General features: G+C 43.0%; 1 protein-coding gene across 6 annotated transcripts in view; it reads right to left on the bottom strand.

The window, feature by feature from the left end:
- SLC44A5 (solute carrier family 44 member 5) overlaps positions 1–22,458 on the bottom strand; it is a 163,336-nt gene that overhangs the window by 106,677 nt on the left and 34,201 nt on the right. For 4 of the 6 annotated variants that reach the window (XM_033916755.1, XM_033916756.1, XM_033916754.1 and 1 more), the window contains exons 3-4: positions 16,423–16,496; positions 6,661–6,745 (exon numbers count right to left, since the gene is read on the bottom strand). In XM_033916755.1, coding sequence (XP_033772646.1) covers positions 6,661–6,745; positions 16,423–16,496 — 159 coding nt within the window. Of the gene's footprint in view, positions 1–6,660; positions 6,746–11,475; positions 11,752–16,422; positions 16,497–22,458 lie in introns of all 6 variants that reach the window. The other 2 variants (XM_033916758.1, XM_033916759.1) reach the window with 1 other exon arrangement.

Here is a 22,458-nt window from a genome sequence, read left to right as displayed (position 1 = left end):
AGCAGTTTACCAATAGTATTTACATATCCTTGAATTTCTTGAGCTTTGATGCTTAAGGGAAAAGAATATGGTAAAACTACAGGACATGAACTGAGATTGTGAGATAGTAGACTTAAGTGTGATGTCAGAAAGCTGAAGGCCCTCCCCAAGGGAGGTGGTGGAGACTAGAGAATGACATGGGGGGAAAAATATGTCCCAGTCCCCATGAGCTCGATCCCCGCAAACCATCTGAACCCATCCGTGCAAGCCTCAAATAGTTTTATACTGAACTTATTTTATTAAAGTATAAAAAGAAACAATATTCTGTACAATTGTCATTTTATAAATCAAAGTTCTGGCTGCCGAAAGATCTACAGCTGGCAGGGCTTTGTTTATAAATGTTTATCAACACAACTACTTTATCCTAAAGCAAAAAAAAGAAGAAAAAAAATATAATTTTTTTTCTACCTTTTTCTGTTTTCTGCTTTCCTCATCTTCTCGTCATTCTATTCCTTCCATCCACTGTCTGCCTTCTCTCTGCTTCTTCCATATGGCATCTGCTCTATTACTGTGCCACTCATTTCCATCTCTCCCTTTCCCCATCCCCCACTGGTCTGGCACCCATCTTCTTCCCTCTGCTCCTCCCATAGTCCGACATCTCTGTCTTCTTCCCTTCTATCTTTCCTTCCCTCCCCCAGGTGGTTTCTAGCATCTCTCTCCTCCTTTCCTCCCCTCAGATCTGGTATCTGTCTCCCCAATCCAGCATGTGCCCTTTTTCCTTTATTCCCTCCTTCAATCCATTATGTGTTCCCCTCCTCCCCACTTTCAATCAGTGTCTTCTCCCCACTCTCCCCTCCCCATTTCCCTTCAGCATCTGTTCTTTACACTTCCCCTTCTTCTCCCACTTCCTTTCACTCTCTCCAACCCACTTTCCTTCAGTGTCTTCTCCCCACTTCCCTTAAGCATCTGTTCCTCTCACCCCTCCCCCCATTTCCCTTCAGTGCCCTTTGCTTGGTCCAGCAGCCCCCTTCCTCCCAATCACCACGGTCCGGGCTTCACCCTCCCTTCCCCTTTGCTGGCGATTTTCATTGTCTCCAAGTGGCCTGAGCCTTTTTCTCAAGTCGCGGCAGCTGCATGGGACTTGTTTAAAGGCTCATGCCACTCGGAGACAATGAAAATCGCCAGCAAAGGTGAGGGGAAGGGAGGGAGATACCCGGACCGGAACGATTGGGATGAAAGAAGGAGAGGGCTGCTGGACCGCACGATCACGAGGGGTGATAAATGAGGGAACGCGTGCAAAAATAATTAACCCCGGGAACAAAGGCCATTCACTGCTCCATGGGGCAGTATATGGCTTTCTCCCTGTACTCGCGGTGACCATTTTTTTCTCTCCCCGTATCGGTGGGTTACCCGCGGCTAGCCATGTGTAACAATCACCATGTCATTCTCTAGTGGAGACAAAAACGCTGACATAATTCAAAAATGCATGAGATGAACACAAATTGAAATTTAAAATGAAGGATATAAAACACCAAAAGTTTAAATGGTTGTATGTGCGTTTGATGTGTCGAGTGCTGCTTAGATGGCAACCCCGGTTGGGAAGATCTAAGGCAGGGGTTTCAAAGTCCCTCCTCGAGGGCCGCAATCCAGTAGGGTTTTCAGGATTTCCCCAATTAATATGTATTGAAAGCAGTGCATGCAAATAGATCTCATGCATATTCATTGGGGAAATTCTGAACACCCAACTGGATTGCAGCCCTTGAGGAGGGACTTTGACAACCCTGATCTAAGGGCAGTCGTGAGCAGACTTGTAAGGTCTGTCCTGTATGTCAGTTCAGTTTAAAATGGGCTGGAGGGGGCTTGGATGGAAACTTCAAGAATCTGGAGTGAGGGGAAGGGAGGGCACGTGGGGGGGGAGGCAGAGGTGCAGGCACCCCTACCAAGATGGCATCCCCTCCTTTACTACACCACTGAGCCCAGTATCCTGTTTCCACAGTGGCCAATCCAGATCACAAGTACCGTATTTTCACGCAAATAACGCGCACCCGTGTATAGCGTGCAGAAACCACGATTTTATGTACAAAAACTTTTGTATACCGCGCTCACGCGTATAACGCGCATGCAGCCCGACTGTCCTTTCGCCCGCCCCGACTCTCCTCTGGCCACCCCGACTCTCCTTTCGCCCTCCCCGACTCTCCGTGCGCTGTCCCGACTATCCGTTCACCCTCCCTGACTTTCCGTGCACTGCCCTGACTCTCCGTTCACCCTCCCTGACTTTCCGTGCACTGCCCCGACTCTCTTAGGTCCCACTGGGGGCGCGGCCTGAGGCACATGGTCGGGTTGGGCCCATGTGCCTCAGGCCGCGCCCCCAGGTGGGACCTAAGGCTCCAGGGCCTATTCTGATTGGCCCACGCGCCTTAGGCCCCACCAGTAGGCAGAGCTTTGGGACGGATGGGCCAATCCGGCCTCATTCCGTCGTTGGCTGCCTGCCGGACAGGCGGGTTTGGCTCCCGTCTGTCCGGCCAACTACCAAAGGTACGGGGAAGGGGGGTGGGGGGGTCGTGGGGGTCGGCCAGGGGGGTCGCGGGTCGGCTGGGGGGGCAGTCGGAGGTTCTTGGGGGGGGGCGGTCGTTGGAGGGAGGGGGGGTTTGCGTCGAGGGCAGGAGGGCCTGGGATCCCTCCTGCCCGTAATGTAGTGCGGGGTGGGGGTAGGGGGTCGCCGTGGCCAGGAGGGTTTGGGCTCCCTCTTGCTCCGATCGTGGATGCGGGTGCGGGTGAGAGCGCGTGCGAGCGGTCGTTCGGGGTGGGGGTGCGAGCGGTCCTGCTGGGGGGGGTGAATCGGGTGTCGGGCGGGGTGGGAACTATGTACAAAAACTTTTGTATAACGCGCGAGGGGTATGCGCGGTAGGTAAAAACGCGTATAACGCGCGCGTTATATGCGTGAAAATACGGTACCTAGCTGAATCCTAACCAGTAACAAAATCCCATGCTACCGATCCCAGGGCAAGCAGTGGCTTCCCCCATGTCTTTCTCAGCAGGCTACGGACTTTTCTTCCAAGAACTTGTCCAAGCCTTTTTTTAAAAAACCCAGACACACTAACATAACCGCTGTTACCACATCTTCTAATAACAAGTTCCAGAGCTTAAATCTTTGTTTAGTGAAAAAATATTTCCTCCTATTTATTTTAAAAGTATTACCATTGAGTGTCCCCTAGTCCTGGTACTTTTGAAAGAATTTAAAAAAAAAAAAAAAAGATTCACTTTTACCTGTTCTACACCACTCAGAATTGTGTAGTTCTCTATCACATCCTCTCTCTCTTAACATTCTGAAGCTTCTACACAGCACACAGGAGGCCATGCTTTAGAAGCTTATTGATAGTAAAGATCAATTCTGAATTTTGCAATAAAACCAGCTTTTATTGTTTAACACAGTGTGTCTCAAACTTTTTTAGCTCCAGCACACTAAACAGAGCAATGGTTTTTCATGGCACATTGTAATTGAAATTATAAAATTGCAAAACCAACAAAAAATTAATTTGAGAGTTACGTATTTAAATTTCTTTAGGTTATGTATGGGTAATTGCAACGACTGTGAAACTAAAGTAGATATAATAGAATTGCTAATTAATTTGATGGATGTGCTTGTTTTTGAGTGCAAATTAACTCAAAAAGCAGCTTGATAGTCGTCAAGCAAACACGCATTTCATCATTCACCATCTGCAGTCGTTCTCTTTTTTTCCCCGATTTAATTTCTGTCAGAGCTGAAAATCCAAGTTCGCAAAGTTAAGAAAGATCCAAACGGTAACCAAGGCTTGATTGCTTTGTTGCTCAAGTTACGATAAATACTGCATAGCAAATAAAATTACTTGCCGTTAATTTTCAAGGTCCAGTCATGTCAAAGAATGATGCTTGTCTAGGCAATTGTATCTTTATGCACACAGACGCTCATAACAATGACAGACTCTTCCATATGTGATGTACATATTATTTATTCTAGTGTATACTTCTGAAGGGAATTTAAAAAAATAAAGTAATCTAATCTAATCTAAAACTTGCCCCTCTTCTACAAAGCCGCACTATCAGCTGCTGTGCGGAAAAACAGCCCCACAGCTCATAGAGATTTAAAGGGCTTCTGGGCCGATACCACGCAGCTTTGTAGAAGAGGGGGTTACATTTGTATACCGGGTCATCACCTTAAATACTTATGAAGGGAATTTTTAAAAATAAAGTCATTTAATCTAATCTAAAACTTAGATTTGTATACCGGGTCATCACCTTAAAGGAGTTCGACTCGGTTAACAAAAATGTGATACTAAGAAAAGAAAAACTCAAATTAAAACATAAACCAAACTAAAAAAAGAACACTGATGAACAGGGACTATTTTGATAACCTAGATTGGAGGTCCAAATATTGTTGAAATAGTAATGTTTTCATAGATTTGAGAAATAGGAATCTCTCTTGGCACACCCGGAATCTCTTCGGGGCACACAGTTTGAGAGACACTGGTTTAACAGTATGACACAGAAGAGGCTTAAATCCACCCTCCATGTACAACTACTCCTACACCAAAGACATATCATTATACAGTAGAATACACACACTTCCCATATCACACAAAACGGTGGTGGCCAAGGATCCATGAACTTGCAGTCCTTGTTTCTAATTTCACGGGTTTGCTGACACTGCATATTATAAATAAGATTCCAGCAACCATTTAATTACATATATCAAGTAGCTGCTTTTATCTGCAAATTAAATACTTTTCTATTCTCCAGTTTGTCTCTTCTCACTGCCAGATTTCCTGGCTTTTGGACAGCCACTACACCAGCATAGTCTGCAAAAGAGCTAAGGTTCATATTACTGAAATAAAAAAATAGTCTCTTAACAGGAGTTCTCAACTCTGTCCTGAGGAGGACCCCCCAGCCATTCAGATTTTCAGTATATCCAATATGAGTATTCATGACAGATATTTGCAGGCACTGCTTCTCTTGTCTCTCCTGCCTATGAAAACCCAAATGGCAGGGCCCACCTTGACTGGTTTGGGAAGTACTGGTCTGAATTCTTACTGCAGTGTCAAAGGGCCAGCAGCTGCATGCTAGTTTATGACAAAACTAAGATGTGTTTAATGTTATTTTCACTCCATAGAACTTTAATGATGCAGTAATTTCCTGCCATGATGTATGAGCAAAGCATTGTGGTTTTTTTTTTTTTTTTAATTTTTATTCATTTTCAAATTTTACATAAAGTGTACAAAATATTAAAATACAATTGATGAATACACAATGTCACTTTTATATCTAATACATCATATTTTAAATATATTTTTATCCCCTCTCCCTCCCCCCACCCTTCTAGTACTTTCCAATCATACATTACATATTGTATATCATATTATATCATATTGTGTAAAAATTATTTTCACTACCCTCCCCTTCATGTGTGTCACAAAGAAGATATTGAAAAGAAGAAGAGAAATCCTACTATTTATTCATTGCAATATTTTGTCAATGGCCCCCATATTTTTATAAATTTAGTATATGTCCCTCTTTGTATTGCTATTGCTCTTTCCATTTTAAATATATGACATATTGTATTCCACCAAAATGTATAATTTAGGTTATTATAATTCTTCCAATTGTTGGTTATATGCTGAATGGCAACCCCTGTCATGATTAATAAAAGCTTGTTATTTTCTGGTGAAATTTGACTTTTTTTTCTCATCATGTTATCATCATAATGTTATTTTCACTCCATAGAACTTTAATGATGCAGTAATTTCCTGCCATGATGTATGAGCAAAGCATTGTGAGAAATGTAGTCTCATACATACTTGCAGCCACTCCCTGCTTACGTGTTTAAGCTTTGTTTCTAGTGGTCTCTCATATAAGACCTCGTCCCTTTTTCTCTCATCTAAGCTTGACTCATTTATCTAACTGCTGCTATTTCCTGGTCACCTCTACAACCTTTGCCCTGATGGGTCTGCAAAGGTAAGACCTCTCTCTGTTCCTGATGCCAAGCTCTGTTCCTATTGGTCTCTTCTCTCCCCTAGTCTAATGGGTACTCCTTCAGAATCCTTTGTCTCAGAGTCAGTCACACTCCTGATTCCATTTGAAACACATGAGACTCCTCTGAACAAAGGCCAGTCTTTCTACCTGAAGCTATCTGATCACACGCATGAACAATTCAGCATTTTCTCTGGAACTTGGAATATCTTACTGTCTAACTATTCTCTCACCTCTTGCCACAAAGATTCTGATCTTCAAATCTTCACCTCCAGCTGCAATATTCAAAAATCTACCAACTGCGAGCACATCTACTACATTTATTTAATAAAGTATATTTCAGAAAATTATAAGAACTTCCTGTGTGTGCGTTGATGTGCTAATATTTAACTTTCCATCGAATATAGCACATGTCTGCTGAGAGTGTCCTGGACTGAGGCAGCAAGCTATATGAAAACAGAATACAAGGACATGCCTGCTATAAAGTTGTGACCCAGAAGTTTCACTTTTCTCATGGCATGGGAAATTGTACTGCTGGAAATGGTACAATTGACAGCAAAGTTGTTGTAGATAATACCAAAATACATTCATTACCAGCAAGAACAAAAAAAAAAAACCCCCAAACAAACTGGATTTACAGTGACATCCAATCCATTTGCCACTACCTGCAGTACTTACTCATTGGGTGTACCCATCTGGCCACAGAACTTCCCATAGCTGTCTGTCGGATAAGCCACTTTCCTAGGGTCTCCATGCACCCACGCTACAAAGGGATAAAATTTTAAAAATGAATGTTCTGCCAGTGAAATGGTAGCAAGTTTACACTGTGTATTACAGATTCATTCAAGTGTATTCTGCATGCCAGTAATGATTGCCTTTAACTGCTATAAATGATGACGCCTGGAGATTATTGATTTTTCTTAAAGACTATTTCTAAATTAAAACAAAAATAAAGATTGCAGGAGTCATTTGGTCAGTAGTCCATTACACTGATGCCTCTAAGGCAGATCTGGATAAAAGCCAGGTATGAGGTAATGCTTTTACTTCCGATCATCAAGCCTTCTGCAAAGCGTGACATTGAAATTTACGACCAGCTAGACTGAATACCATACAGCAATGCTGATACTATAAGTACCTAACCATAAGCCATCTCTCACTAAAGGAGTGAGAATAGCTCCAGAGGTGCTGCACAAAGGAATTTTAGCTGGGTGTCTGTTGTTTTAAATAAGGAGAAACAAGTATAACAGCTGAACAGAAAATCACAATGAAGGTAAAGCTTAGCAGGATTTAAAAAAAAAAAAAAAGGTTTGGATAAGTTTGTACATGAAAAGTCAATAAGCCATTATGAAGATGAACGGGAAAATCCACTGCTCATTCCTGAAATAAGCAGCATAAAATCCATTTTAAATTTTTGGGAATTTTGCCAGGTACTTGTGACCTGATTTGGCTACTGTTAGAAATGAGATATTGGGCTTGATGGACTTTCAGTCTGATCCAGTATGGCAATGTTTATGTTCTTAAATATAACAGTTTCATTTTTTATGCTTTATAGAATAATTGAATGCTTACTGCCCAAGGCAACAGTTAGAGAGATGTTCCTTGTACCAACTAGCACCGAGGCTCTGATATTATGCGATTGCTCTTGTCAGACTGACTATACGTTCATCCAGTGGCATGGCGAGGGTATGTGGTGCCTGGGGTAATGGTGCCCCTCTCCCACCCTCTTCTCCACCATCACCCCCGCTGCCGCACGTGCGCCCCTTCCCATCCCCCGTACCTTTATAATTTTTCAGGTGAAAGCAACAGCATGAGCTTGCTGACCGCATCATGTCATCTATCCCTCTGACATCACTTCCTAAGCGCGAGGCCCGGAAGTTACATCAAAGAGAGGCAGCGCCAATTTGGGCAGCAAGTTCATCATGCTGCTCGCGCGGGAAAAATTAAAGGGGAAGGTGCGCGCAGCATGGGTGGGGGGGGAAGGAGGACGAGAGCGCCTGCGACCTTTACAAAGACTGCACCTGGGGCGGACCGCCTCCCCCTTACTACGCCAGTGTGTTCATGCCTGGCCATAACAGAGTGAGATTACTATCTCAGGCAAAAGAATGATCCCAACACGGAGCACACTGGAGTAAAGGCTAGCACAGACAAGTCACAACACCAAGGAACCCAGAACTCCACAGTTATGTTTCAATCATGCGTTCAGATAAAAATCGCTTAGGGGTTGATTCTGGAAGTAGCGCCTGTCATGGCAGGTGCTTACAAAAACGGGCGCCTGCCATGTATCAATCGTCAAAAACACAAATGGAGGAAAAATATATATCCTCCTTCTAGTGAAGAAGCATGAAATAATCAAATAAAAATAATAAACAACACGCTAATATAAAAAAAATGAAAATATTTTAACTAATATACTTAATTTTTACAAAGAAAGGTAGTGCTCAGAGACATGGAGGAAAAAGGGGAACGAATTCTCCCCAAAACCTCACCATCCAATCATTGCAGTACTTTCCAGTTAACATAAGAACATAAGAAGTTGCCTCCACTGGGTCAGACCAGAGGTCCATCTCGCCCAGTGGTCCGCTACCCGCGGCGGCCCATCAGGTCTGTGACCTGTGAAGTGGTTTCGGACCACTTCTATAACCTACCTCTAGTTCTATCTGTACCCCTCAATCCCCTTATCCTCCAGGAACCTATCCAAACCTTCCTTGAACCCCTGTAAAGTGCTCTGGCCTATCACATCCTCCGGAAGTGCGTAACAACAGATGATATTTTTCAGTGTACTGTAATGAAATAAAGTTGAAAAAAAAAAAACCCCAACTTATCTTTAATTATAATTCTTTGACCTCGACGTGCCACGTTTCAAATCTTCATCAGGATACCAAACGGAAAAGATTAATAAGACAAGAGAGTCTCACATACTGAGTGTCAATCTCTCAAGAGCTTTACAGAACAGGCTTTAAAGAAAAAATTATTTTCACTGTGTATCAATCGTCAACAGGTGCTGCTTCCAGAATCGTGGCTTGATGGGACCCTAGGCACCGGAAACGTAAGCCAGGATTTCACAGGCCTACATTTTCAGCGCCTAGGTTCATATCAGAATCACGGCCAGCAGCACAGTGACACCAAAGTCTGGTGCTGCCCCCTAACCACACCCCTTTCCAGGCTTTGGCGTCACTATGCACCGCTATCCACCAAGGAGATAGTCGCCAGTCAGGGAGGCTGCTTAGCGGTGGCCTTTTTTTTTTAAATCACCTTTTAGTTGGTTTTAAATGACACGGTCAATTGCTGTGTTGTTTATCACTAATTATAACAATTAAGTTAGGCAGCAGTAGGACGCCTACCACTGCCTAACTTTTTGGCGGCCTGACGAGAATCAGCCCCTTAACGTGCAAAATGTTATATCATATTTGGCCCAATATTAAAAAGCAGTTATTTGATAGCATCGCCTGCCAACTGGGTAAGTGGCCACTGCTTAGGGCCAGTCAGTGATTTTCAACGGCACTATCCAGGTTATGCTGGCAACAAATTATTACGCACCTTGCCATCACCATCACGTAGCCCTGGGTGCTCTGTGAGCAGAGCAAGGGCTGTTCCTGGAGTTGGCCAATTAGCGGCAATATTTGGGTCACTAATCAGATAATCATCCAGATAAAATTAGGGCAAACCCCCCCCCTCAACAAAACGCTGTCTTAAGTCTATTCAGATGATGGACTACATATCACTGCTATCCAGACAGCACTGGCATTGATCACCCTATTCAGATATTCAGCTAGAGCCACTGTCCAGAAATCAGCACTGAATGTCTGGATTCAATTCATCCACAGCAGCCAGAATTTAAAATAAAAAAAAGCTGACAATACTAGCTGAACACCAAACTGATTGTTTTTAAATTATGTATTGTTAAGCTGTACAAGGTCTACGGTGTCTGTCATTGAGATGGTATAGAAATGTAATAAAGAGATAAATAAAACATCTGAAAAATATTTTTATTGATTCAGGATTCATCCCAAAAGACTTGCTCTCCAGAATAAAAGATGATCATGGCACACTTAAAATGAGTTAAGACATCTTTTCACTAAGGGTAATTGTTTAAATCAAATCTTTCTTTTTTTTTTTTTGTATGTTTGCACGAATGTTTATGCTGTTCCTTCCTGGTGGGGACGGAGAGGATTCTGGCGGGGACGGGCGAGGATGGGTGGGATTTCTGTCCCCGCGCAACTCTCTAAACTGGAGCCTCTGCAGGCTATTCTTGGTTAAACTTTGATAGACTTAGATAAACTTATATAGTTACAATAATCTAACCAAGAAAGGACGATAGATTGAACAAGAACATAAAAATGCTGCTTATGAAAACAGGACCTGACTCTCCTTAGCATGTGAAGGCTGAAGAAACATTAATTTTTACTAAGAACATAAGATAAGCCTTACTGGGTCAGACCAATGGTCCATCAAGCCCAGTAGCCTGTTCTCAAGGTGGCCAATCCAGGTCACTAGTACCTGGCCAAAACCCAAGGTGTAGCAATATTCCATGCTACCAATCCAGGGCAAGCAGTGGCTTCCTCCCTGTCTTTGTCAACAACAGACTATGGACTTTTCATCCAGGAACCTGTCCAAACCTTTCTTAAAGCCAGCTACGCTATCCGCTCTTACCACAACCTCTGGCAATGCATTCCAGAGCTTAACTATTCTCTCAGTGAAAACATATATCCTCCTATTGGTTTTAAAAGTATTTCTTTTTTATTATTATTATATATTTATTTATTTTTAACAAGTTAAAAATACAGCACTTGACAGGAAATTGAATAATCTCATAGGAATAATAAACCATAATTATACATAACCAATACCATGATTACAGTCCACAAACAAAAGGAGAGAAATCAATCACTTCCAAGGGAAGTTGGATTTTAAGGAAAAACAATTGAGAGAAACACATAGGACTGTTGGATAATTCTATTATACAGCCTGAATGGTGGTTTCAACGGGAGCTTCTGGCATTCTCATTGCTGCTTTACCTTCCAAAAAGAATTGCAACTGTTCAGGTTCATAGAAGATATATCTATTAGTTTGGTATGTAATGCAGCTTTTACAGGGGAAATGTAATTGAAAGGTTGCTCCCAAATTTAATATTGATTGACGATAAGTCAGGAATATTTTACGCTTAACTTGCGATTAGAAACATCAGGAAAAATTGCGATTTTGCCTCCATGAAATTCAACATCATCATTCCTATAGAATAGACGAAGAATAGCTTCTTTATCTTGTAGAAAAACAAAAGTTACTAATAAAGTAGCTCAATCTGAGATGATTCCAACATACCAGTGAGGTACAAGTCTCCTGGTTGTTCTTCCATTTCATCTTTGTCTTTCGGGACATTTAAGTAATATAATTTTTGTAACGGTGGAATATTATTTTCTGGATATTTTAAAACTCTTTTAGAAATAAATCCCTAGAAGAATGTAGTCTAGAGACAGGAAAGTTCAATAATCTTACATTTAAATTTCTGTTTAAATTTTCCAGATTTTCAGTTTTCCTCCCGATTCAGACACCTCTTCTTTCTGCCAGCCCTTCTCTCTCCAGCACAGGTCCTTATCTTGGCACAAGGCCTGTTTGAAGAGCCTTTGTGCATATGCAGAAGTCAATGCACTTCTGGGTGTCTTGAGCCAGGGACACTACGTTTAGTGGGCCCTGGCTCGAATAAGTTTGTGAGACATTGGTGTAGAGCGACCACATCCTCCCTTCTCCAGTCCTCTGGTACCACTCCTGATTCTAGAGAAGCATTAAAAAGGTAAGTCAGCGGAGCCACCAGAAGTTCCTTCAGCACCCTTAGATATACACCATCTATCCCCATCGCTTTATCCTCCTTTAATTTAGCTAGCTCCTCATGAACACAACCCTCTGAAAATCGATCAGGATCTACCACTCCTCCATCCCTATTCGAATTTGTCTTCTGCGGTCCCGCTCCCAGCACTTCACAGAACAGAAATATTTGTTAAGCAATTCGGCCTTTTCTTTATCAGCATGAAATCTGTTTTTATGGCACTGCTATAGTAACAACTGGAAAGAAGTCTGCCACAATTTGCTATACTTAAGAAACAGGTTTTTATATTTTCAGACAACTTCCTGGCTAAGTCTACTTGTATATGCTTGAATAGAAATTAGCAGCTTTTAAATGACTAATATTTAGCAAAAGCGTAAGACTCGAGAATGGTAAAATCAAATGAACATCACCTTCTGTGTACAGAAAAGCAAGCATATGCTTACCTGTATCCCTGATATGCACAGAATTCAATTTCTACTTATCTTAACCAAGTGAACAAAATGATTCTAAAATGGATGCACCCTATGTAGTAATACCACATCCGATTGAGATATGAGACACTGCTTGTTGGTAACACACAGCCTGCTTTTTATGCTGCACCTGATCACAGTTTTCTAGTTTAATGACTACAATTATGGATAAAACCTGCCAGGTTCATTTAATGTGCGTGAAGCATCTGGAGAAAGAAGCTGCTTATGTAAATACTTTGAGCTGGTTAACAAAGCTTGTATTTAGGTTAGCTACTATCCCAAATAGTTTTAAAAAAGGGTCTTATCAGTTCTTTGCAGAACAGTTGCAAACTTGTTTCTGGATTCTTCATTGCATTTTTTTAAATGCAAGTTAATGCCTTAAAATGAATTAATGTCAGCTGCCCCTTTAAAGAAACAGTTCTCAATAGTCAATACTCAGACTTGGATGCACTAAAGAGGATGGGTAAGACCATGTGTGGGTCTGCTCCGATCCGAATTTTGGCCGATTCAAAAAGAGCTATTCATATACTAAAGAGTTTGCATGCAAATGATTCATGTGGAGGTTCATCATAATCCCCGACTCTCCCATCCGATTCATTGCTGTCAGAGCGAGTCTCATACATGCGCAGAGTAGGCAGGGGAAGCCCGAATAGGAGAGAGGCAGGGTAAGCTTCCTGCCACTCAGATGTTCACAGCAGGGAACTTTTTTTTTTTTTTTTAAAGGGGCACAGATGCTGTGCATGTTATACAAGCACAATATCTACCCCATTAAAAAAAGACCCCCTCCCGCCCCCACGATGACTGCGTTCCCCGATGAGCCCTAATGAACGCGGCACCAGGAATCACACCCCTTCCGATACTAGCAAAAATCGGCAGGAGGTATGCCCATTCCCTCCTGCCATACCTCACCCGCACAAGAACACAAATGGCAGGAGGGAGTGCTGACCACACCACCCCTCAGCAACAGCGAAACAGTAAGGGGTGCCCACTCCTTCCTGCCATGGTGACCATACCTCCCCATGCAAGAAAAAATGGCAGAGGGGATGCCCACTCCCTCCTGCCATGCTGACCACCAACCCCTGCAGCAGCGAAACAGAAGGAGGGATGCCCACCCCCTCCTGTCACCGAAGGCCCACTCCCGCATCAGGCACGCCCTCCCCCCCCCACCATCCTCTTCCCTCCTCTTCCCCGCCTCAAAAAAAAAATGCATGAGAAATGCCCACTCCCTCCTGCCACCAGATGCTCCCCCAACCCCAACCTGGTAACTTTTTTCAAAGATGGAAGCATAGTCCCTCCACCTTCCAAGCCCGCCAATCCAAAATAGCGGCCTTCCTTTTTCAGTGCAACATGATGAACCGAGGAGGGAAGGCCCGCCATTTTGGATCAGCTGGCCTTGAAGGTGGAAGCACCATGCTTCCCTTCTGGTTCCATCTTTGAAAAAAGGTGCGGGAGGTTCGGGGGAGCATCCAGTGGTAGGAGGGAGTGGGCATCCCTCCTGCCTTTTTATGGAGGGGCAGAAGGGGAAGGGTAGGCGATGGTTCAGGGGGGGCAACTGTATGGGAGTAGGCCTTCTGTGGCAGGAGTGAGTGGGCATCCGCGGGGAGAGGTGGTTGGCATGGCAGGAGGGAGTGAGCATCTCTTCTGCCATCTTTCTCATGCTAGGGGATGGAGTCAGCATGGCAGGAGGGAGTAGGCAGGGGTCAGTTCCCAATGCGTTGGTAGGGACATCGGGGAGGGCCATCATCGGCAGGAGAGGGTGCTTTTTTTTTTAATGAGACAGATATTGTGTATGTGTAACATGCTCAGCTTCTGTGCCCATTTTAAAAAAAGGGCTAAATTATGGTTAAACAGGTGAGTGATTGGTCCTGACCAGTTGCTTTTTTTGTGCATCGGAAAGCCATGTTAGAGCATCAATCGCTCCACTAGTTTACATGGCATGTCAATATTAATGAGCTTATTTGCATGGTCGGATCGGAGAATGAGCGATTGTGCAGAAAACCATGTGGTGAGCCATTTTCTGCATTGAGTCAGCAAATGCGATCGTTGCTAAAGGTGTCAAAACAGGCGACGATCGCTGGCTTTAGTGCATCTGGGTCTCAGTGACTCAACTATACTATTCAGCACTCATAAGTTTTCTAGCCAAGCTGTAATATCTGTAGGAGGTCCAAACTATGACATGTACAAGGCTTTTATTTTTGCTTTGTTTTCATATCATTTCACTGGTCAAGTTCTTTGTTGCTTTTAGAGAGGAATCTTTTTTTTTTTTAATCCATTATTCCCAAAAAGCCCTGCTAGGTTTGCTGCTACTTCATCCCCAAACCCTGGACCTTACTATACCCATGGTCTGTAAAGGGAGCCAGCATGATCTTCAGTCATTCATGACCAAATGATGCTGACTGATCTGAAGCCATCATAATTTTGTCATACCCTCCCCCCAGCAAGGCAAGGGGGGCCTGGGAATCATCATGGTGGATTCTTGAGAACAATCTCTGGAGCTAAACAAGAAAATGTTGGGTTCTGAGGATTGGGGAGAATAAATTATCATCAAGGCTCTTAAACTACACTGCTCTGGGCATTGTGTGTGTGTGGGGGGGGGGGGGGCAAAATAAGACCATTCCACAATTTGGTCAGGTAACGAACTCCAAATTTAACAACAACCCAATGTGGTCAAATTTCAATATCACCGCAACAAAAGAGTTGACCCTGATTCCTCCACAAAAGGAAACACAATCGATAGGGTCCAATTGTTTCTAGAAGTTCAGGCCCTAGACATTTTTAGGTGGATTACTTATTGTTCTAATAAAGCCTTCATCTTGGACATCGACTCTCCACAAGTCTCTTGTTTCAAACTTCAATATCAATCACTATTCAAGATAAATCTAATCTAATCTACGATTTGTGAGTCGCTCAATGTCTAAATAGGTTCAAGGTGACGTACAATTCAAGCAATTGGCAAAAGATGGAAGAAATGGGTGAGAGGAGATTAAAGCTACTCAAAGTAGCTTTAATTACTTCAGCAATTGTACATTAGTATACACAGCAACCTTATTCTACTCGGCTCTAGGAAAGATACCCGACTCGTTCTTGCAGTCTTCTCACTCACTTTTAAGTACAAGTAGGCTCTCAGGACCCTGAGTCTGCTGGTAGAGGATCCCTTCCCTAATAGGCTACAGGAATTTCTCCTGGGAATTAAATCCACCTAAGGCTCTCATGCTCTTTTTTTTCCTCTGTATAAATATAAGGGGACATCTCCAATGGCTCCTCCAGTCTCTCTCTTTTGTCTCCCTTCCTTGAGTGATCAAAAATCCTACCTGGCTTGAACTTATTCAACCTTCATGCCAGCTTAGTAGAAAAAAAAGGCGGGCCTGGACAGGCATGGGGTTACCCAGTTTTGACTCAGACCCAAAATCCATCCAACAGCAGCATGCACCAGTGCAGTAGCTGGAAAGGATTTCCAAGGTCTGCCAGGAAGCAGCACAGGGCTGGGCTGGAGATTGTAAAGATCTCTCCTGCCCTGCACCACTGGCCACGATTCGAGGAGCAGCGATTCCAGCGAGGCAGGTAAGGGAGCGGGGGATGATTATTTTTAAACTGTATAGGCCACTCCAATTACTGATAGATAAAACGCAGTTAATACAATGGGGCAGCTTATCTACCAGTTTTAAAACTTGTATAGGCATTTTTTGCAGCCTATGCACCGAGATGGTCAATATACGGGGAAATACAGTAGTATCTTGGTTTAAGCCTCTGGAAAGTTAAATTTTCTATAAAATTAAATTCAAAAATCTTAATTGTTTATTTTTAATAGAAATATATTGACAGCTCAAAGTACTTTTACTTGTAACTGGTACGCTTGTACTCAAATCACTGCTTCTCAACAGAGAGATTTCATCACTATTTGACAGATTCTTACATGCATTAGTGACCTCAAGCTTTTAGACAAAACCACAAGCCTTCAGTCTAAGTGCCGTTACAGTTCCATCAGCTGCACAGTTCCCAGTGTTTAAATTATTGCAAGAAGCAAAATACCTTTTAATTAACATTTAGAACATAGGCTTACTTGAACTGTTTAAACATTTGTATTGATCCAGATGACATTCATTTAGCCAAACTATAACCATTAAAACCAAAGACTAGATTGACACTTACCCACAATTCCTAGTGCAATGTAACCAAGAATGACCACAATGAAGATTATACAGCACACGACATCTGTACAATGCCTGTAGAGACAAGAAACATTCAACAAATGACAAAGCTCCATGTCTTGAAAGTTCATTTAGGCAAAATGTCTTACAAAGGGCATTTTTGTTTCTTACCCAACACTTTCTTCTCATTTCTTCTAGCTTATTCAGAACCAAGGCTGGGGATGGAGCACCACTGTTTACAGCCACATATGGAATTTTCCCCCTATTTTCTACTTCTTCCTCCCCGCCCCCCTCCATTCCAAACACACTTAATCTGGCCTTTGCCCTAAACTAGAGAATGAAACGGGTACAAAGTTTGTCCCCATTCCCATGAGCTCTGACCATGTCCCCGCCCCACCCCCAAAAACTCAATCTGATCCCATCTGTACAAGCCTCAGTTACGATCTCATATATTTTAAAGTATAAAAAAACCCAACATTCCGTACAACTGTCGTTTTATAAATCACATATACAGTACAGAACAAGGATCAACAAAACCTGTCTCCCCTCACAAATACCCTCTCCACTATCGGGAAAACTGAACAAGCCAAATTACTACAAAATGCTACATAGAAAATTAATTCTAACAGAATATCTCAGTCAAACACACAGAAAACAAATGCCAAATATATAATAGCTGACCGATATTGATAAGCAAAAATTAAACCAATATCCCAATAAGCCACTCCTCCCATGTTCCTATACTGTGCAAAATACAAAGATCACACATACCGGGGCTGGTGTTAGGGAGTGCAACTAGGGCAACTGCTCCCTAGAGAGAGTCCTAAGCTTGCTAGAAGCTGACGGTGGTACGGCTTAATAGTGAACTTTGGGGTCCCCTCCCAAATTTATGCCCATGTCTAATACTAGCACCGGCAGGATAAACATTTCAATTCTGACATATTCTAATCACAAAATAGAAAATACAATTATTTTTTTTCTACCTTTTGTTGTCTGATCTTTTTACTTTTGAATAGTATTGTTATACATGAAAGTAGCAGATCTCAAATATCAATAAACAAACACTCATCTACTCAGCAAATTAGATATAAAAAAAGCAAAGGTGAGAGGCCAATTTGTGAAATAAATCAAAATTGGACTTCAAATGCAGTCAAAAAGACAATCTGTGCATCAACAAATATTTTTCAAGTTGGGGGGGAAGAGAAGCCTCAGAATACCTCCTCCACCCTGTGATCCAGTGGTAGGAATAAATGGGACGATACACCTCATCGGCCTCTTTTCAAAATATTGCTGACACAACTTATGCAACATAAATGACAACAGGGTGAAAACAGGACTGCCAGCTAGAAAGATCTTCATGGACTTCCATCTGTCCCATTGGTATCAACAGTTCTGGTTGTCAAGGACAACCGGTATTTCAAGCAAAAATCAACCCCAAAGAGTACAGAACTCAGCCGATGAACCCATCACGTGCTGACTTTTTTGGATAAGCGATAATGACATCAGAAATAGAAATGAACAGCTTAAGATAACAGTTTCCATGACAACACTTAAAAGGCAGCTCAGATTTGCCCACAAAGATTTTGACAACCAAATCAAATTTTGCAGTGGGTGTATGGACAATAATGCAAAGCTATTAATTTATAAATTTGAAAAAAAATGAAATAAAAATTGCAGAAATCCAAATGCAGAATGTTTTATTTCTGAAATCTGTTACTTCCTCTGATTTGGCTAGACTGTGGGATCAAAAGAAACATATTGAAAATAAAATTAGTAATTAAAAGAAAATGATATCTTCTTTTTCACACTTCTGGAATAACATGGAAAATTAGCTCCCCACCCCCACCCCACATACTAGTATCAGATCTTTTCAGTATATGCAGCAGCTATACCTATAAGAATCCAAGTAAAATGTTCCAGATGGTTACTATCCCTCGATGGTCAACATTTTAAAAATTTACCATTGCCAGCTAATTTATCCCTCAATATTCAGTTCTGGGCCACATCCAGGCACCAGCACTGAATACTAGGGGCTAAATGTGGGTGGGCTGGTTGCCACAGTGTATACAGGCACAGCTAATATTCATCCAGGGCCTGCATAACTTTAAAAATGTTTTCAAAAAGTGCCACAACCTCCTTCCTTCTCATCTTCCCATCCCATACCAAGTTTAAGCTTCTCCACCCCCAGCCCACAAAGTTGCACTCCTAACCCCAGCCCCAGCCTACCTCTAATCCCTGGTGGTCCAGTGGATCACTGGGGGGGGCAGGAGAGCAGCCCTCTCACTACTGCCCCTAGAGGCTGGTCTCACAAAATGGCCGACAGAACCTCTCACGGCAGTTTGTGGTACTTGTAGTGATGCAAGAAACCATAGCAACCATTTTGTGAGACAGAGAAACTCCAGTTTGTAGCCATCCCTGAGAATCCAGGACCCAGTGGTCAGAGGTAATGGTCTGCCATTCTGCCAAAAAGATTGACAACCACCCTTCCAATGCGTACTGGAGGAGACACAAGCCTAGTGTCGGAACTGTTTCTTTTGCAGAAGCCACTGGATGACTCCCCGTGGATGGCTGACGCAGAGACCCGCCGAAGCATGGTCTGGCAGACGAATAGGACCATTGTCCCAGGGTAGATCCTGCCAATCTAATCTGATTAGCTTTTTTGACTGGGTTACTAGACAACTGGACGCCGGAGAGTCACTGGACATGGTATATTTGGACTTCAGTAAAGCATTTGATAGCGTCCCTCATCGAAGACTACTGAACAAACTGAAATCGATAGGATTAGGAGACACTCTAACTACATGGGTTGGGGATTGGCTGAGCGGTAGACTTCAGAAGGTGATGGTGAACGGTACCCCATCTGAAGCATCGGACGTTATCAGCGGAGTGCCGCAGGGCTCGGTCCTGGGCCCGATTCTATTTAACTTATTCATAAGAGATATGACGCAAGGACTTAAAGGAAGGGTATCACTGTTCGCCGACGACGCCAAACTTTGCAACATAGTAGGCAAAAGCTTATTGCCTGATAATATGACACACGACCTACTGCTGCTGGAACAATGGTCAATTACTTGGCAGCTAGGCTTCAATGCCAAAAAATGCAAGATAATGCACCTGGGTAAGAGAAACCCGCATAGAACTTATGTACTAAATGGTGAGACCTTGGTTAGGACCACGGCGGAACGTGATCTAGGGGTGATCATTAGTGAGGACATGAAGGTTGCCAATCAAGTGGAGAAGGCTTCCTCCAGGGCAAGACAAATGATGGGGTGTATTCGCAGAGGTTTTGTCAGCAGGAGACCTGAAGTCATGATGCCGTTGTACAGATCCATGGTGAGGCCTCACTTAGAGTACTGTGTTCAGTTTTGGAGACCACACTACCGAAAGGATGTGCTGAGGATCGAGTCGGTTCAGCGAACGGCCACCAGGATGGTCTTGGGGCTCAAGGATCTCACGCATGAAGAAAGACTAAGAAATTGCGGCTGTACTCACTCGAGGAAAGAAGAGAACGGGGAGACATGATTGAAACGTATAAGTACAACACGGGACGTGTCGAGTCAGAAGATGATATCTTCTGGCTCATGGGACCCTCGACCACCAGAGGGCATCCGCTGAAAATCAGGGGAGGGAAGTTTCATGGCGACTCCAGGAAGTACTTCTTCACCGAAAGAGTAGTGGATCATTGGAACAGACTCCCACTCCAGGTGATAGAGGCCAGCAGCGTAACGGATTTTAAGAGAAAATGGGATACTCACGTGGGATCTTTTAGGGAGTGAATTCAGGGTAGGGGATATTTGGAATGGGCAGACTTGGTGGGCTATAGCCCTTTTCTGCCGCTTTTTTTCTATGTTTCTATTGTCCTGTGGCAGAACCCAAGTAAGGACGAGAACGCCTGAAGGGACAAAAATTAGGATGCCTCGAACCCCTAGAAGGGCAGGATCTATTTACAGGCAGTGGCTTGGGTCTGCGATCCTGCACACTGGCCATAAATCATCCACACTCTAGCTGAACAGTAGCTGTCCCTTAAAGGGCAACTAGCTCATGGACGCTTTAGAGCAGTGGTCTCAAACACGCAGCCCGGGGACCACATGCGGCCCGCCAAGTACTATTTTGAGGCCCTCGGTATTTTTTATCATAATCACAAAAGTAAAATAAAACAGTTTCTTGATCATATGTCTCTTTAGCTATAAATAACAATATTATTATTAAGACTTAGCCAAAAGGAAAGATTTATAAACTATAAAGAGTTTTACCTCATGCAAAATTGTCATTTCTTTAATAAGACATTAACTATTTATTTCTGAGGCCCTCCAAGTACCGACAAATCAAAAATGTGGCCCTGCAAAGGGTATGAGTTTGAGACCACTGCTTTAGAGGAAGAATCGACAGACCACTACCAAATCCTGAGCGCCCTACGAGCCAAAATGGAAAAGGTGGAAAGCTTAGCAAAGACTTTCAAAATGTCATACAAGGTATCAATCATATAATCCACTCCCAAGATTATAAAATCCAAGTTACAAAGCACCATAGTGTCAGGATCATGGTGCAGCTTGGAATGGCATGACTGAGTCACGAAGAGGCTGACGCTGCTTGAACACCAGCAGCTGCCATCAAACAGACACTTAAGGACAAAATCCACACTGGGGAGAGAAGTGCGCTTGGTGACCTGCACCATCGAGGAATCAACCTTCGAGGAAGCAAAGCACTTGTTAAAGGCATCCGAAAGGGAATAAAACCGCTCCACGGCATGAACACAGCACAAGGGACCCTTAGGAGTCTCTTCAATGTCCGTATGAATCCAAACAAGGTCAGGATGATCAGGAAGAGGCAGATTGTGGCCTCCAGTCATTCATGAAGGAACATTCTGCAGTGGCAGGCAGCTCAGACTGCAGCTTTAATATCTGTAGAGATTCAGAGAGCAAATCCATAATAAGCGGGTGCTTGAAAAATATGCACACAGTGGGATCTTCCCCCAAAACATGGGTTCAGCAGTGATCCAGATCCTGGAGAACCGCCAAATTTGCCACAGCACCCTTTTGCGAAAGCAGAGGTATCACAAGCTAAAACAGTTCACAGAGAGATTCTCTGCCTCAACTTACTGAAAAGCTGAACTTTGAATCTTCTGACTGTCAAGGCCGGTGACCTCTACCTCCCTCGGAAACACTACAGAGCACACTTGGCGGCAGAACGCAGTCTTGCTCTGATCCCAGACACGCCTCCATGGAACCACGCAGCCGGCACTCAACCCACTAGCAGACGAACCTGGGGTAAGCTAGCTCCCAAGGGAAAAGTCCCTGAGCCCTGATCTAATGTGTAGGTTAGCCAAAGGGCTTACTGACAAGCAGGGAACCCTCCAGAAACAGACTTTTCCCTCCAGAAACAGACTTTTCCCAAAGGTCTGTGATCTCCCACAGTTGAAGCTATCCCCGCAGGGAACCTCCACAGCACGAGGGCGAAAACTGCAAATGCAAAATCTGAAATTACATGAAATAAGACACGAGCAGAAAAGACAAGCTCCTATAGTCTGACTTGTAGGAAGAAAGACTGACATTTACAGAACTAGTGACAGTGATGAGGTATGAGAGGGAGGGGTTTAAATCTCCAAAATTTGAGGCTTCCTACAAAATCCTGGCGGGTAGGCGGAAATAACCCACTGGTCCCGGAATAAAGTGGGATTGTACAAGAAAGTGCCATTAAAAAAACAATTAAAATTGAATTAAAAAATTGAATTAGCCTATAGGCGTCTACATCAAGGTGCTTACCAGAAAGTAGGCATGATTAGGAGCTGATTTAGGACAAATTATGGATGCGATTTGACTTAGATGCTGGTAGGTTTCAAGTTTCAAGTTTATTTAAAATATTTGATTATGATCGCAATATCCAAATCCAATGCGATTTACAAAAATTAAAAGTGGAAAAAATAAAAAATACAAATAGAACATTAAAAACAATTATGACGTAAAAATGCAATTGAGAGGGGAGGGGACTAAAAAAAAATTGGATTAAATACAATTCCAAAACAAATGAAAAAGGGTGG

The sequence above is a fragment of the Geotrypetes seraphini genome, chromosome 12 (assembly GCF_902459505.1).
Source record: "Geotrypetes seraphini chromosome 12, aGeoSer1.1, whole genome shotgun sequence".
Lineage (NCBI taxonomy): Eukaryota > Metazoa > Chordata > Amphibia > Gymnophiona > Dermophiidae > Geotrypetes > Geotrypetes seraphini.
Note: the sequence above shows the minus strand (reverse complement) of the source record. Positions and strands in the feature narration are given on the sequence as shown.